General features: G+C 35.7%; 1 protein-coding gene across 1 annotated transcript in view; it reads right to left on the bottom strand.

The window, feature by feature from the left end:
- NEK10 (NIMA related kinase 10) overlaps nucleotides 1-17,371 on the bottom strand; it is a 231,531-nt gene that overhangs the window by 157,045 nt on the left and 57,115 nt on the right. Inside the window, 4 exon segments of the mRNA XM_088160584.1 lie at nucleotides 6,027-6,082; nucleotides 10,722-10,808; nucleotides 10,895-10,972; nucleotides 10,975-11,044. Coding sequence (XP_088016710.1) covers nucleotides 6,027-6,082; nucleotides 10,722-10,808; nucleotides 10,895-10,972; nucleotides 10,975-11,044 — 291 coding nt within the window.

Raw genomic sequence — 17,371 nt, forward strand, 5'->3', positions numbered from 1 at the left:
TAGCATCTAAAGACCATCCAGATCTGAACTGTGGTCTCACACAAATAAAGTGGTACAGAAAACATCCTTCCCTACCACAGGGAGACACATTTCTAGTAGGATCAGGAAGAAAACTTCATTGATATTGCTGGGGTGTTTTGTTGCACTGCCTTTTGGCAGGTATCTTGAGAAAGTCAAGTGAAATTCAGTTTAACATATTTTCCCTAGGTCTTCTCTTACTAATCAGTAAGAAGAAAAGAATCTTTGCATTTCCTCTGAGTGACTTAAAGAATGTAAGTTGTTTGTGCTCAAGGTGACAGTGGAAGCCTATAATAATCTAAAATATATGCCACCAGAAGAACAATTTTGATTTAACTCTTTTTGCTTCATTTTCACCTCTCTACCAACTGTTTCAATACTGCTATGTACAAAGCCAAAAAGAACCTAGTGTGGTTTTGCCATTATAACCTTAAAATCTTCAGTTATGTTAGGACACTCATGAAACCTTTACTTCTTTGACATGTTCCGTTTTTCACTGCTCCCTGTTCTGTGGTATTTGTCTCCTCTTTTCCTGTCAGTGGCTTCAAACAAAAAGTAAATAATTCAAGGCTTTTTCTTTTGTTGGTCTTAATTTTTTTTTTCTGAATAGAAATATGTTTAGAATGATAACAGCAAACAGCAATGACCAAGTAGGACATAATTTGGATTTCCCTGTTATTCAACTTATGGAGCTTTTTCTCTTTTCTAGTATCACAGCAACAATATGACTTAAAATTCTAGGAGGACTAGATTTAATGGCTACTTGTAGTATCTGTGTGCTTCAAAGACTTAAAGAGTTCCCATGAGGTCCAAACACTCCCAACCACTCCAAGTTCCTTGTTTGTTTGCTTTTTTTAAAATACAGAAGTATAGAATTATTTGGAAGACGAGGGTACATGTGTAAATAGGCTGCTGAAGAATTTTAAAGCTTTTATCCAAAAGGAAAACATTACGTACAAAAGAAAATGGATTTACTGAAATTACTCACAGAACTGAAAATACCAACAAAGGCTAAAGTATTTTTCTGTAGATCATTATAGCTCGCAGACATTATGTTTAAACTGTGTTGTTATTATATGGCACCCTTTAGCAAACAGCACTGAGACTACAGAAGGTTGACATCAAATTTGGATTTGTACTGCTTAATTAAAATTCTTAATACACTTTTTATATTGAAAGCTGTAAAATAGAACTTAGTACAGACAACAAGCACTATTTTTTTTGTGAAGATCAGCATCTTAACTGACAAAAATAATTTTATTTCAAATATTATTTAATTCAGACAATATGCATTCTGAAATCACAGATTAGCAAGTTATGGCATGCGAAGCTTGTCAGTAAAAGGAAAAGTACTTCAAATGGAAAACTTGTTTCATCAATCATGACGTATAAATATGTGATAATTTGCAAGGACTGCGTGAAATATTCATTTTACATGAGAAATTCCCATTGTATTCAGTAGAAGTTTAGCTAACTTTTAATGACAATTAACATGAGATCTAGCTGATTCACTCTTAGAATTCATACTTTTAAGAAGCATCTTAATGATACTTCAGATAACATATTTGTATGTGAAATGCAATTATCCCTTTTTCTAACATTTTAAAATACAAATATAAATAAAACCATGATGTTTCATATTGCAAAGAGCTACAATTGGTAGACTATGAAAGTGCCATCTCATCATGAACATTCGATTTTCTTAGTGTGGAACCTGCAGGTGAGGGAAGGTACTCTCAAAAGCAGATCAATAGGCATTAAAGAGGAAGACATAAAAGAGGAAACACTCTATATGCAACAGGAGAATAATCTCATAATGTTCAAAAACTTGAAAATTATTAGGTTTGATTTAAGTTAAAATTTGAATTGCTTGCAAACACAAAATTACCTGATCACTATTTTGATCCAGAATCATCAATATAATCTCTATCATTATTAAAAAAAAAAAGAAAAAAGTTTTAATTGTGTTTGGCATCAACAATTGTAGAGAAAATATCAGTATTCCCTGACTCCTTCTCATGTTTCCTCTAATGGAAATCTGTCCAAATTCACTAGTTTACATTTGCATACAGGTGCATTTTTAAGTCACATAAAGGCTGGTTTACTCTGCATGTCCAAAATAGAATGACTTCTACAAAATAAAAGTTTATTTCCTTGGTCAGTACTAGTGAAATGGGGGAAAATTGGCATTACATCACCAGGATAGCAATAGCTCAATGTCAGAAATATAGATCAACATGTTTCAATGCTACATCCTTCTCTAAAATCTAGACAAATACTTTCCTAGCATGCATATTTCATTAGCTGAGATAAGCAATAACAAATGGGCACAGACACCAGGGAACTGAAAGAGCAAACATGGTGTCCTGGCATGGTAGCCAAGATAGCCCAAGTAAGGCAAGAATTTGTATCTATTTTTGTGGCAGTAGGGAAACTACAGTTTCAAGGAGTAGTTACAAATTAAAACAAGGAAATAGTTTTGTTAATGATTATATGTGGGGCAGAGATTCGTATAGTAGTGAATTTCTACAAAGAGAAAGAAAATGTGTTTTCTTCAATGCTCAAGCATGGGGAGGCTGCCATTACTGACTACAATAGGACAAAAGATGTAAGGCTAGGAAGTGATAAACGGGAGACTGGATGGAGTTATGCTAAGAACCATTCTGAAAGTAAAAATAAAATACTGCATTTGAATCAAACAGGGTCTGCAGGGAAACACAGGAAAAGGATCAATCCTATCACTGTAAATACTTACCTAGCTAAGTTAAAGGTAAAATGAAAAAATTGTTCGAGAGGCAAATGCAGCCAAGAGTGATTTTGAGAGTTTTTTCCAGATATGAAAGAAAAACAGAAATAAAGAAACAATTAACAGAATTTCTGAATAAGGGTGGTGCCAAAGAGACCAGAAAAAAATAATAGTCAAGAATGTGTTTGATGCATTACTGAAGAAAAGGAAGATCCTTAGAAGAGGGATGGTATGACATATTCTGCTTCTGTTTGTTTCCTTTTGGAAGGAGATGGGGCCTTCAAAATGCAAGAAATGGGTGTCTATGTTTATACAGAAGGTCTAGAGGAGTTCAAAGGGACAAGATACTACTCTACTACACTATTACAACATGCTCTACACTATCAAATACGCAAGCACATTTTTCTATGGAAAAACATCTGATTAAAAATATAGAAGCAGAATTTGGCTAATCAACTGATGTCAGGTTAAGTTACCATAGCAAGGACCTTGTTAAAACTATTTATCATGTACAACTTCCGTGTGCAAACACCCTCTAAATATCCTCAAATAGACTTAGTGTCCTAGGCTGAGGTACAATGGAGTCATAAAGGAAACCAAGGACATGTTTCATGAAGGCACTTGAGGAACTGTTCCACCGTGAAACAACCAATTGGAACTCACAGTAAGAAGGATCAATTATATTAAAATCATAAATCACACCTACCTTATCTGAGCTTGTCTTTCAGAAGCACTAAAACTTTAATTATACCTGAAACAAACACATAAATGTTATTTTCTGTTTAAAAGAAACCCACAACATGCATGTTAATATTTTCTGTTCCCAGACATGGTATCAAAATAACTTTTAAAAACAGCATTAAACAAATGCCAAACCCCCACTTGACTATCAAGTTTGATGTTTCAAATATTTGCTCGCATCATAACAAATATCTCAGCCCAACAGAGCATTTTAATAAATTATTTCAGAAAATTGTTACAGAAAGTAACAACACATGATGGCTAGATGTCCACAGAATACGTACCTGGATTTGCATTAAATTGTTACAGTTACTGCTACCACGATAGCCACAACATTGATGGAGATAGTCAATGGATAAGGAGATAGAATATTTTCCCACTTTCTTAGAGGTCCACTAGAGATTTACTGCCACCATTCTGTTAGCTGGCTATCCATATGCAATAACATATGCAATACCTTTCTTCTTAAATAATCCTACTGAAGTCAAGACCTTGAAGACAGCAGTGTGACCAGTTATTGGTCCAACATCTAACCAGCAATAAAACTGAATGTAAACATTGAAATAATTTATTTGAAATAATTTTGCAGACTGCAAAGCTAATATTTGATGACATCTATTATTTGTGCACTTGGAAAGCATTGCCTTAAAGCAAATATTAGTCTTAAACATTTGTCTTAAATCATTCCTGTAAAACCATTCTTTTGATGGTAATTGGGATGGTAATTTGAGACCACCCTCGTATCTCATTTTGATTGACTGTATGTTTAATGAAAAGATAATTCGGCTAACTGAAAGTCTGAGTGGCAAGATTAGGATGTGACAAATTTCCCATATAATTAATGTATTCTAATAAAAGGCCTGCATCTTCATCTACATGAGGTTTTTTTCCACTCTAGTAACATCACAAACATTATCACTAAGCAAGAACAGAAGCATCTAATCACTCAAACAGCAGATAAGAAAAAAAGATTTTATGTCAAACTTAAACTAGTTTTCCCATTGTTGGTCTTGTTACAGCAGTTATATTAGTTCTTGAGTAACTGTAGAGCAAACATATTTCTGAGGGTCTTACATCTTTTCGTGTTCAAACATACTTTTGTGTTGGACTCTGAAATATTTTTCCTACTTTTCTGAGATCCTCTGAATTTAAAAAAAAATTCTGAAGGAGGCTTTCATCTGTCAAACTGAATTCACTTTAAAACCAAAAGAAATGATACATCTTTAGGCCAGATCCATCTCCCTAAAAAGGAGACACAGAAACAGAGAATGAAACAACATTTTAATCCTCGGTGACACTTTGCATACCAAAATTCAGTGGTAGCTGGCACAAAAGACTATTTTATAAGAGCACTTGAATTACATAAGAACAAATAAACTAGGCCTTCATAGAAGCAAAAGTTCTTCAATTAGCTTTGTTAATGAGACAGAAAAATAGAAAAAAGAGAGTGCCCACTGTCTAGAAAGTGAAGGAAATGAAAAATCTTAATGTGCCTATTCAAGGAACAGAGATTTTACCTGCTTAGGACACAGACACAATAACATAAATGCAGAAGCAGAAGCTCTGAGTGAACGTGAGTCATGCTGATTGAGGTAAGGATTTTGAGTTACAAACTCAGACACTGTCACAACCAATACCATAATACATTATGTGAATATATGCAAGAAAATCTGTAACAAAAGCCACTTGGCAAGAAAGCTAAGTGTGAACACAGCTGTTTGCTAGAATTTTATAAAAAACAACCCCCCTTTTCAAGTATTCATATATAAAATTGGGCACCCTTTGGCTGTTTCAAATAAATGGTCTCTTATCAGTAAAGTGCTCATATCCAAATTTGCTTGATCAGTTAGTTTGATGTCTCACCACATTTGACTTGCTAATCTGCTGTCTTATGAGTGTATTTACAAGTGCATGATATTTCACACCAAAGAGTCTGTCTCACCACTCACTGTACACAGCAGAGATACAATATTTTCTGATTCATATGCTAAAGTTAGGAAAATACTTATTAATGCTAAAAACCAAAACCCCAACGAAATCATGATGCAGAACATCACATAACAATAGCAAACACCCTTCAGGCCTATTTTTATTGCTTATTATTATGCTAGAGACCCACTGAACAGCTAGATCTGAGAAGGGAATCTCATTAAATTACTCACTATGAAAACACAGGAAAATAATTTACTTAATAACAAACACAAGGAGACTCAAACATGTAAAAATCATTGTAACAAACACACTCATCTGTACCCACACACTCAAGGAACACTAATGACTTTATTCATAATCTCTAGTTATGCTAGTCATACAAAGCCAGACAGGGAGGAAGAAACAGCACAAATGTGTAGGCAAGTTAACTCACATAAGTCATGGAGCACATGGTGTATCCTCATGTTCATTTCAGGGTTACCTAGACCACATTTCCTTTACCATGGCTACTTCTTTGACATGGATGGGAAGAGCAAGGCAATATGTTTTGTTCAAATGCCTTGCAAGAGCGCATTTTTCAGTTCAAGACGGTCTCAAGGAAAATTAGATACAAATCCTCCATCTCTTTCCTGTTTTGTGCCCACTCTGGTTAGAAGGTGAAAGACACACAAAAGCCAAAGCTTTTAATCCTCATCAGCCCCCCTGTTCTGAATAGATGTATGCAGATTCCTTGAGGATATAAAAAAATTTAATAAATGAGGCATAAATAATTTCTCTGTTACTTTAGTCTTTAGCAGCTGATGTCATTAGAGCAACTTCTAGGACTTTAACTTCTTAATATGCATCAACATCAGTAAAAATCATACAAATACATTTAATATGAAGTTTAGTGTTCTGCTCTTGCAAGCACCTGAACAGGCAATTGCAAGGAAAGAGTTGGTTACATAATATGAGATCAGAAAAACCTGAGAAGACAGCAACTACTGCTTTGGCTTTAACTTTCACTTCAGTGGTATCTGAAAACAAAACCTCTGAAAACATTCCCAAGTTTGAACAGGCTGGCAGGAAAATTAAATCAAGACTCTGTACTAGCAGAGAACTTCAGTACATCTCCTTGAATGAAATGGAAGCAAAGGGAGTGGTTTTTTGAATGACAGCTCAACAATCTTTTCAGGAGAAAGGTGAAATTACCTTTATTTATTCAAAATACTGTTAGTAAGCTGCCCTTCAAATCACTGTTCACCGGAATGGACAACCCCAATCAGGTTAATTAAGCTGTTTTGCAGAGCAAACAACTACGTTTTTTTCCTTGCCACCAGTGATTCCATGTACAGCAACAGAAGTTGACATATTTCATATTTAATTCAGGCATCATAAGGAAAACCAGGTCTTGGCTGATGTCTTCAACAAAATCCCACTAGCCAGGGGTCTCAAGAGAAATCTGAATGTTTGACAAATCAGGAAAAGCAAGCCTACAAAACACTAGGGTCTTCAAAGTTCTTCACAAACACCACATTGTGAAAATGACAGGTTTGTTGACACAATAATTTTCAAGATATTCCCTAAACTTTCTCCTCACAACCTGAAACCAGAAAACCATATATAGCAGAAGTCAGACAATCTAATTCCAAAAACTTACCAAACTCTCTAGTCATCTTATCTAAAGAAGAAATGTCTTCTCAAGGCACCAAATCCATAAAATACAATTGGTCTGAATTAAATAAAAAAAAAAGGCTCATCTCTGTGACCACAGACCTTTCAAGATATAAGGTAGCTGCCTGTAATGTAGTCCAAATTATAGGCTCCAGAAAACAAATGACATTACTGAACAGGGGTTTATTTCATAATGTGCTTGTTATGCTCAAAAGTAGTTAAATTTGGAGCTAAGTGATGACCTAAACTCATAACCTAACTGATGAGCCAAATCACTTGCTACATACTAAATACGGAGTTCCTATATTGAGAGTATCCTAGTTCTAGAAATCCCCAATTATTCAACTGGATATGAGCATTACCTGCACAAAACTCAAGTCCTGGCACTGTGTAAAACAGTTGCATTTCTCAAAGAAAGATATAGGAGACCCTTTTAGAGTTACATCACTAGAATATTGTTCAGGCAGATCTGTGCTATTTTCATTACATGGTAACTTTGAATACTACTGGGTTGCAGAAATTCAGGAAAGGAATCCTGAAAATCAATGTCTTTGCTTATTGGTCACAAGATACACAAGTGCAGAGATTCCTCCAAATAGTGGAAACATAAATGAAATTATGAGGTAAGAGAAAAATTTTTAAACAAGATACAGCAGTACAACAGGACTGTGTTTTGAGATTTATTAATCTCTTGAAAAGGCTGAGCAATTCTGAAAAGAATCTATTGCATGCTACCTCTATACTGGGAAGAAGGTTAGAAGTACATAAACCCCTTAGACCAGGGTTTTCTAATCGTATGTTTTACATTGAATTGTTTTCCAATGTATTTAGGACACTTTTTGATTGTGATGTAAATGAACATGATAAAGGGAAAAAAAAAATATTGTCCAAAAGAGCATTCCCAGACAAAAAGTAAATTTTTCAACTCTCACTCAACTGACACACCAGCTCTACTGGACTACTATGCATTAAGAAATATCACAGATTTTCCTACTATTTGGTTTTACCAAGAGAAGTGAAGATATGGTTACACTGTAAACCAAATGCAAGTAAAAACCCTTTAATATGATTCAGCTAAGGTACAGTTGGGAACCCTGTAATTTTAAACTAAGAAAAAACTAAGTGCAACTAATAAACTGTTACCATCCCATCATTCTTCACAGCTTTTTGACTCAGTATGTCCCTATCCTCTGTCAATCTTTATAATTTGAAATTATAATGACTTCAGGAAAAGAAAAATGCATCTGTCAGTGCTGCCTCTATGCTTCTGAAATGTGCAGAATCTTGTTCCTACAGGATTAATCATTTCAAGTACCAGGAGCAACTATTCCAGAATCTACACACCCTGCACTTGGCAATCTTGGGAGTTGTTAAAGGAGCTGGTCTTGTAGAAATAAATTGTCTATACATTCTATACTAAGAAGAATAATCCTTTTCTTATAGCATAATTGAAAAACACTGAGTATGCAAAGTCATTAAAAATATTATAACAATATTGGACTATAAATAAAGCTTACCCCTATTACACTGACAAATCCATACCAGCTTCTGTGCTACTGAACAGCTCAGCATATCACACTTCTTTGCAAAATACCACCCTAGTTTTAAATTAGAATGATCATGTTTTCTCTGAGAATGATGTGATGACAGCATGATTAGACAAATCCTTTCACGATCCTCATCAATATACCTGAAACTAAAACTCTCATTTTCATGTTAGCAGTTTTCAAGTTAGCTAGATCAAAGTTGGTCACATTTTCCCCTGTAATGCTGACATGCTTGACAAAACCATGGCTGATAATTCAAACTCTGTCAGCCATTTGTTACTAATGGATGGAGCATATCTCAAGCAATATCCAATTTATATTTAAATTCATTGAATTTATAATTTTTTTAAAAGCTATCTTTTCTTTACCCCTGAAAAGTAGAAACATTTGCCAGCGTTAATTACAGCTGATCTGTAACACTTACTTCAACATGAAATAGAAACTACAGCTGATCTAAGAATGTTAGACTGCAAAATTGCTATTTTTCTGAAAAAGCAATCCTGAGGTATCTATATAAGGATTAGACTCTGTGCCAGGAGAAAAATGGATAATGACTTCTAGAAATGCTGATTAAAGTTACTGGGACTGATAGGAACTGACTGGATGTTTCCACATTAAATATTTAATTAAAACTATGGCAATATAGCACGGTCATATTCAAATATGAGGAAAAGCTGATATTTTGTTAATGTCTAAATCTTAACAATGAAAAATTAACTACAAGGAAATCATTACCACTAATGTTTTGGGTGTGGCAAGTTACAAATTACACAAAGGCTTCAAATTTCTGCGCACAATGCTGAACTAGCCCACAAAGAATTACATTCCTGTGAGACACACAATGTGTTATTCTTCAGTATGAACACAAAATAGAACTCTGTCCCTGGAAGCTGCTTTTTCTCAGTCTATGCTTCATTTTATGCAGCCCCTTCCCACAATTATTCAAGGCTTCCCTGTATCCTGCAGCCTTCTCCTATTACTCTCTTAGCACAAGAAAGTGATCACAAAAAAGTGCTTTTTTACATTATTATTTTTCAAGAAAACGTTGACAATAATCTTAGGGCTGGCTAGCCACAGAATATCCAGCCATCAGAATGACAGGCTATCCAGCTACAATTAGCAAAACATTTTAATGGATTTTAAGTAGAATTACTAAATCATTTATTTGCCCTGCACTAATGGCAGGACATTTCAGTAAAGTGAGGTCATATTTCTTCAGTACCTGGGCCAAAATATGAAATAAAATCCAGCTACCAAATAGGATTACAAACAAAAAATGTTATTCTAGATTTTTTGAAGCCTAGGACATTTGCAGCAAAAATGTTTTCCCTTTACCTTTAAAAAGTACTTCCAAACCATCCCCATATTTCATGAATGGAAGTCTTAAATTTTGAATTTTTCTCAACTCTAACATCCATCTCTTTTTTTTTTCTCTAGTATAAAACGCACTTTGATTCTCTCTAATCAGAATCCAATTGCATTTAAAAGATAGGTCATGGTAGCTCACAATCTAGCAAGTAAATCAGAGTGATTAGAGCTAGGGTTTTTTGAGTTGAGGTTTTTTTTTAATTTTCAAATTGGAAATATAATCCCAAAAAACTGTTACTTAGGATAACACCCAACACAGCCGGTGCATTCCAATTTGATTACCATAAATAACTATAAGCAGAATTAATGCTGTGTTTTGCCACATAATTCTGTCCTAATTAAAATCTACACATTCCTTCAGTTCCATTCAGTCAATTCTTCCAGACAGTTAAAGCTTGCCTCTTTCAACTTTCTTTTTCACACTCTTCCATCTGTTTCTTATCAATATTAGTCATCTTATGTTTAAATTTAAAACCACCTTCTTTCTCAAGGAGCCCAATAACATGCCAGCTACTGCAAAATATGGGGAGAAGCTGCACAAAGCCCTGGTGATACCAGATGTGTTAAACTGGACATGGCTGTCACAGAGGCACAGTTATTTTCTTTACTTAGGTAACAACAGATTGTGAACTTTTGACAAATAATGAAATATATTGGACTAAACAACTGTTTTACTGATAGAAAGTAGTGTACACTTCATTCTTGAAGAATCTTACCAATAGCAGACTCTTTCAAATTACTTGAACTGGAACTGCTTGAGTTGTCCACTATGCCTATCTCATTGTCTAATTCAGAGAAAATACCTGCACATAAAAATGAAAACAAAGAAGCTTTTAACTCATCTCTAACCAGCATCATAGCACCTGATGCTTCTTTCGCTGATGTTTACCTTTCTCCATAGTCCTGTCATCCTCTACCAGGATTGCTTCATATGTTCTTTCCTCATCTTTTCCATGTGCAGACTGTCAACTGGAAGGTCAGTATTTTCTGAAAATTCACCTTTGCAACTGGCTGCTCGACTGCTGCTAATATGCAGACTCTCATCATTTTTCTGACAAGAAAGAATAAAAAAGGGCAATGTTAGATATTCTCCTCTTCATTTCCATATTCAATTTTCACTCACTAGAAAATCCAAAAATTGAAGCGTCACCTTCATACCTGCATACACACATAAAACTAGACTTAGCTGTTAATCCAGGACTGCACGGTATCTGGTTCAGTTACTGCTTCTAAATTTAGAGCAAGACTTTCAAACCCTTAAACTAAACAAATTATTTCTATCTTCTACATATAAGGCTTTGTTCTTGGTGACAGTTTTTCACAACAAGAACTGAAAGTGAGAAAAATAAACAAATGGCAGAGCAGAAGTGAATATCGAACAAAGGAACAATAATAGACTGGACAAAGGTAGTAGGTTCCTAGGGACAAGCCTTGGTAGTGGAGAACAAACAGCAGTCCAGTTCTGGACAATGCAAAGCCTGCAGTCAAGATAGGAATAAAATATGAAGTGAATTTGATATGATGTTGTCGTAGTTTGACACTGGCCCAATGCCAGGCACCCACAAGAGTCACTGGCTCACCCTCCCCTGCCACAGCAGGGCAAAGGAGGGAAAAGGAAAAAAGAAGTTAACGAAGGCTTCATGAGTGAGAAAGGACCAAGAGAAATATTACAAGGGCAAAATAAGCTAAACTTTAGTTGCAAAGTGAAATTTTTTACTAACAGGATCAGAGGAGGATAATGAGAAGTGAAACAAGCCCTTAAAACACTGTTTCCTCCTCAGCCCCTCCCTCCTTCCCACCAACAGCGCAAGGAGACAGGGCATGGGAGTTTTGGTCAGTTTGTCACCCAAGGTTTTCTTCCACTGCTCTGGGAGAGGAGTCCTTCTCCATGAACTTCCCCATCGTGGGTCAACTCTCACGAGCAGCAGCCCAACCACACCAGCCGCAGTGTGAATCCCTCCCACAGGCACACAGTCCTCCCAAAACTGCTGTGACATGGGTCACTCTTCTAAGGGGGGCAGTCCTACACGGAAAGGCTGCTCCAGCCTGGAAGCAGGGCTCCCTCTCCACCGGCTCTCCCACTGGATCACAGGCTCCTCCAGGCATCCACCTGCTTCTCCATGGGCTGTGGGTGGATCTCTGCATCCCCATGGATCCCCATGGGCTGTGGGTGGATCTCTGCATCCTCCATGGATCCCATGGGCTGCAGGGGCACAGCTGCTTCATCATGGTCTCACCGCTGCCTGAAGAGGAATCTCAGCTCCTGAGCCTGGAGCACCTCCTGCTCCTTCTTCTCCACTGGCCTTGGTGTCTCCATGAGGTTTCCCTCACGTGTTCTCACATTCTCCTCCTCTTCTCTGGCTAGAAACAAAACCCATTACTCTGTTTTGATTTTCTTCTTAAATATGTCCTCACAGAGGAGTTACCAGCCTCTCTCACTGGCCCAGTTTTGGCCAGCAGCATGTCCATCTTCAGAGCCATCCACCATTGGCTCAGCTGGACACGCTGGGAATCTTCCAGCAGCTTCTCCCTCTGTGGCCCCACTGCTACTTAAAACCAAGCCATGTCAAACCATTACAGATGTGATGCCAGAGATACACTGAGGCTGAAATGACCAAATTCTACTGGCATTATCAAAACAGAGCTAAGATAATCAAAACACAGAATACAAATTATTTTCTTGTAACATTTAAATACCACAACTTCTTTGTAGCACAGGGTTCTTTAATGCATATAAATTTCTACCTTTGTTGCTGTCAATGTTTATAGTTTTTCTGGAATGAATAGAAATCCCCAGTCCCTGCTATTGCTTCTATTTTAATTAAACATATTTTGAAGGAAGACTTTTTATGATCTTCTATTGTTCCAAATCTTCACCTGTTATTTGTGTTGTATGTAAATAAATTAATGATTCTTTTTACTCCATCTTGTCAAAGTAAAGCATGATAAAGGAGGACAGGTGATAAATTATATAAATATATCAGATTAAACAAATTAGTATCTTTAATATTAAAGCAATTTCAGGAGATAATACATTCCTAAATACTTACCTTTTTACCAAGTCTGAATAAGACAATTTGTCCAGTACCTAATACAACATTCTTCCCAAGTTTTTCCCTCAAAGTATTTTGACTTTATTAGGACACAGCAGAGTGAATGCACTAGAAACTTTCTCCCCAGAAACTTCACTGCATCCCTGAGCATTGACTATACATACCACTGTCTGCATAATGGTCTGCTTCAACTACTTCCTCATCCTCTCTTCTAGACCCAAATGTATAACAAGCCAAGAGATGGCTTGTCGAGGTTTTCTCTTTAAATTTATGTGGGAAAAGGTAATTTTATACTTCATTACTGGACTGAGGTTGTGTCCAAGATGCCACAACAGCAGTGACTGCAGTGTAGCACGGCATGAAAACCACTAACAATGACTCTCAATGACTTTAAGAGAGCACTCCAGTCCTGCTACACATGAACACATTTCCTGTGCCCTGAACAGGCACTGCACAGTTACTGAAGAGAGCCAGTTCACCTGCTCCACATCAAAGGAATCAAAGCAAAGAGAGAGAAGGGTCAAACTGCATGGACATTCCAAACTTAAATCTCCTTTCAACACTTTCAATATTGAACCTTGAACTCAAAAGGCTAATTGCTAACAAGAACTTGTAAATTAGGCAGAGCTGAGGGAGGGAAGAATATCAAAAAGACAGCTGATACCAACTGGTGCCAGATCTCACTATCCATCAAGAAAGGAAACCTGTTTGAAATTGTGAATGGAATTCCATAGACCTCAAGCTAAAAATAATTGACAGATCTACCATAGAAATTGTTCAAATATAGTGGAACATATCATAAAGCATTAAAGAAGTTAGATAAACTGTAAAGCTATAACCTGTCTATAAAAAAAATCTAGTCCCTTTACATAATACTTGCATATAGAAAACTATAGTATTTCATTACTAATCTGAGAATAATAAATAAATTTGCTGTGATATATTTTACCCACCTAGAAAATAATTTTAAAATTATAATTTTAAAAAGCAATATCATGTACTGTTTTTTCCCTTTTGAGTAGAGTACTGGCTGATTTAGAAGAACAAAAGTACTCTGACTAGAAGAGGATAGGATGCAAGTTCAGTGTCACTTTCGCTCACCATAGGAGAGGGACCAAAATGACCAACATAAGGATATAAGCATATAAAGAATACAATTTTGGGAGAAGATCATGGAGAAAAGTGTTTTCCAACACATTGAAACAATCATTTTCATATGCCTTGAAGTCTCAGAGAGGCTTCTTTCAGAAAAGGAGAAAGACAGATGCTTTTCTTTTGAAAACTATGAAACTGGAATATTCAAAATATCCCAAATATTGAAAAATTAATAAGCCGATATTTATTAATTTGAACTGTGCTCATACCTACACTTGATTCTAGAGTTCATTATTTTACATATCTCTCTGGAGACTCCATCAGTTGATACAGTTTATTTTCATATTTTCCTTATAAACTAGTGCCTCAGGTTCTTCATTCATCAGATTGATTGTTAAATCTTTATTACTGAATAAATGTTATTTATTATGCTTTATTACTGAGCAAAAGCATCTCTGGAAATTTGTGTCCCAGCCATAAAGAAAACTTCTGTCTTCATTCATATCCTGTATACTTGCACTGTCTATCTCTTCACTGGTAACTATCAGTACTGTAAAATTGAGATATACTTTGTTTTTGGACAAGTGAAACCTGAATTGTTGTGATACCGAAATAATGAGAAAAAGGACTAATGTAGATATAGTAGTAGTCATGCTAAGGCTTAGAAAACTGCAGTTCTCGGACAGGCCCTGGGAACCAACCCTGGGAATGAGCTGGGGACTGTGGAAACAATAATTAAAGATAATTAAAGAATTTAGTGGAGCATATAAGAACATCTAGAAACTTTCAGGGTAAGGCTAAAGTATAATAATAAATAAAGGGTTCTGGTGATGGGAAAACATGCAAGGGGGAATTAAAGGGGGGTAGCCTATAGTTTTGAATAGACAAGCATGCAAAATTTATAACTTTTAGGAATGATATCTACAAGATTTATGTATCTGTATTGTCTTGAAGAATGTGTACCTCTGCACGTGGACTACTTTGTAAAAAGGTATAAAAAACTTGACGAAAAAGGGAACTGTGGGACCCTGACTTTGGACGCTAGTCCGCAGGTTCCCCGGGCCCTGAATAAAGCACCGCATAAACTGACACTCTGTTAGTTTGTGTTCTGTTTGGGGCATCGGGCAGCAGTTGGTTTTGACTTCCAACAGGAATCTAAAATTTTTTTTGAAAGAAAAAAAAGTAGAAAAAAAATAGGTTGAAATAAAATAAAGATACTGATCTTTTATTTAGCTCTGGTTTGCCATACTGTTGTCCAGAAGAATTAACTTTTCTGTCTTCATGAAATATAGAGCTCTCTAGTGGTGTTTACGGTGTTTAATTAATCTTCTTTATTAGAGACATTGACAATTACAGCATTATGCTAATCAACTGAATTTCTATTAGAAAAACAAACTACAAACTACCAATTTCCATTGGTAAACTACCAATAAAATAAGTAATAACTAACATGAAATTGGTAGGTAAAAAACAGGCTAAACCAATATATCTTTTTCAGTAAGAGGATAACAGCTCCTGTGCATTAGGAACAAGAAGTAGATGTTACATACGTGGGTTTTGGCAAGGCTTTTGACACTGTTTTCCATGACATCTTAGAAGAAAGCTAGGGAAGTGTGACCTAGACAAAATCACAATCAGTTGGCTGAATTATTAACCATAAAAACTGTACTCAACTTGGTAACTGCTTTGAGTGTTTGCTAAACTGAAAATAGGTAGTGAGAACAATGTATCAGGCTCTTTTCTGGCCTTGTTCCAAAACCACTCAATATTGTCACTGAATTACAATGGTAATCTGCATAATGGACAGATAAAGGGCCTATTAAAAGTGCCTGGACTGTGATATATTCACATCATACATCATACTGCAGCATATACATCATACACTGAGTTGTGTCAATGAAAGTGACAGTGGGTGTCAAAGAAAGTTTCGAGAAACTGGAAAAACTAAAAGAACTGGTGAAGTTTAAATAGGGAAAATGCAAAGTTCTCTGAACAAGGAGAAACAACCATACAAATGTACAGACTAGAGAAGGACTGGTGGCAGAAGCTCTGCAGAAAAATATATGGGGATTTTGCTGGATCAGAAAATGATGCTACAACACCATGCTGTTATGAAAAGGTAGACATCATACTGGGATTTATATAAAAAAAAGAATAATTCTGAACATTTATGTATTCTTTCTACTTGGTATCAAGAAGATTCTTAGTTGGAGTAATTAGGTCCAATTTTGAACACTACACTTAAAATGATGTCAATCTTACTTTTTAACTGTAGACCTCTGATTATTTTCATTTCTTTCTTTCTCTGTCTCCACAATTTTTATTATTAATCTCAAAGTAAATAAAAAAAAGAAAAGAAAAAAAACGTAGTGGGGGGATACAACATAAGAGAAAACCATAACTTTTACATATTTCCACAGTGGGGAGGAAATTTTCAGTAATTATGTGTTTAACTATTGCATTTATCTGGGCTCCTGCAGAGAGAAATGTTCATACACTATGTAACAGGTTTGAATGCACTCAGCAAACAGATTTTGGGGATATTCTGGACTCAGTGCTATCAGAGCCCTTACATGACATTTAAGATTGGGTCTGAAAATTTCAAGCACCATACACATCCCATATGCACACCGGCATATGTCAATCTAATATCTCCTGGAAACCAGACGTACATAACGTATAAACCATTTCAAAGACCAACATTTTCTGCAAGCATCAGACTAACTACAGATGTTATCTTCATATGGAGAAAAAAAAAAAAAGACTCAATCAGACATATGATTGCTGATTGTAAAGACATTTTTTGCATTTCTGCTGTTCCCAAACTGTTTCAATAACATGACATTTTTAAGACTGGCTGGTCAAACACCTGTCAGAAATGACAGGTAACTCTAAGGCTTGGAAATGGATAAGATAATCTTTGACAACACTTCCTCCCTTATATTCTGCAATTTTATTAAAAAGCTTTGATGCACTAACAAACATTCAGCAACTCTTTAAAAAATATACCTTGAAAAGAGTTTTTGCATTGTCATTTTATCCTCCAAACTTAAATAGTACAAATGTTAAAATTTCCTTTCTTTTTATCACACCAATATTTTTTAAATTCAGGTATAAATTCTAGTACCTGCTACATAAATAGCAGGACAGAATGGTGTCACAATGGAGTGAAAAGTGGAAGAATAAGAAAACAATTTGTGGAATGCTAAGTCTTCATG

Source organism: Sturnus vulgaris, chromosome 1, assembly GCF_052056855.1.
Source record: "Sturnus vulgaris isolate bStuVul1 chromosome 1, bStuVul1.hap1, whole genome shotgun sequence".
Taxonomy (NCBI): Eukaryota; Metazoa; Chordata; class Aves; order Passeriformes; family Sturnidae; genus Sturnus; species Sturnus vulgaris.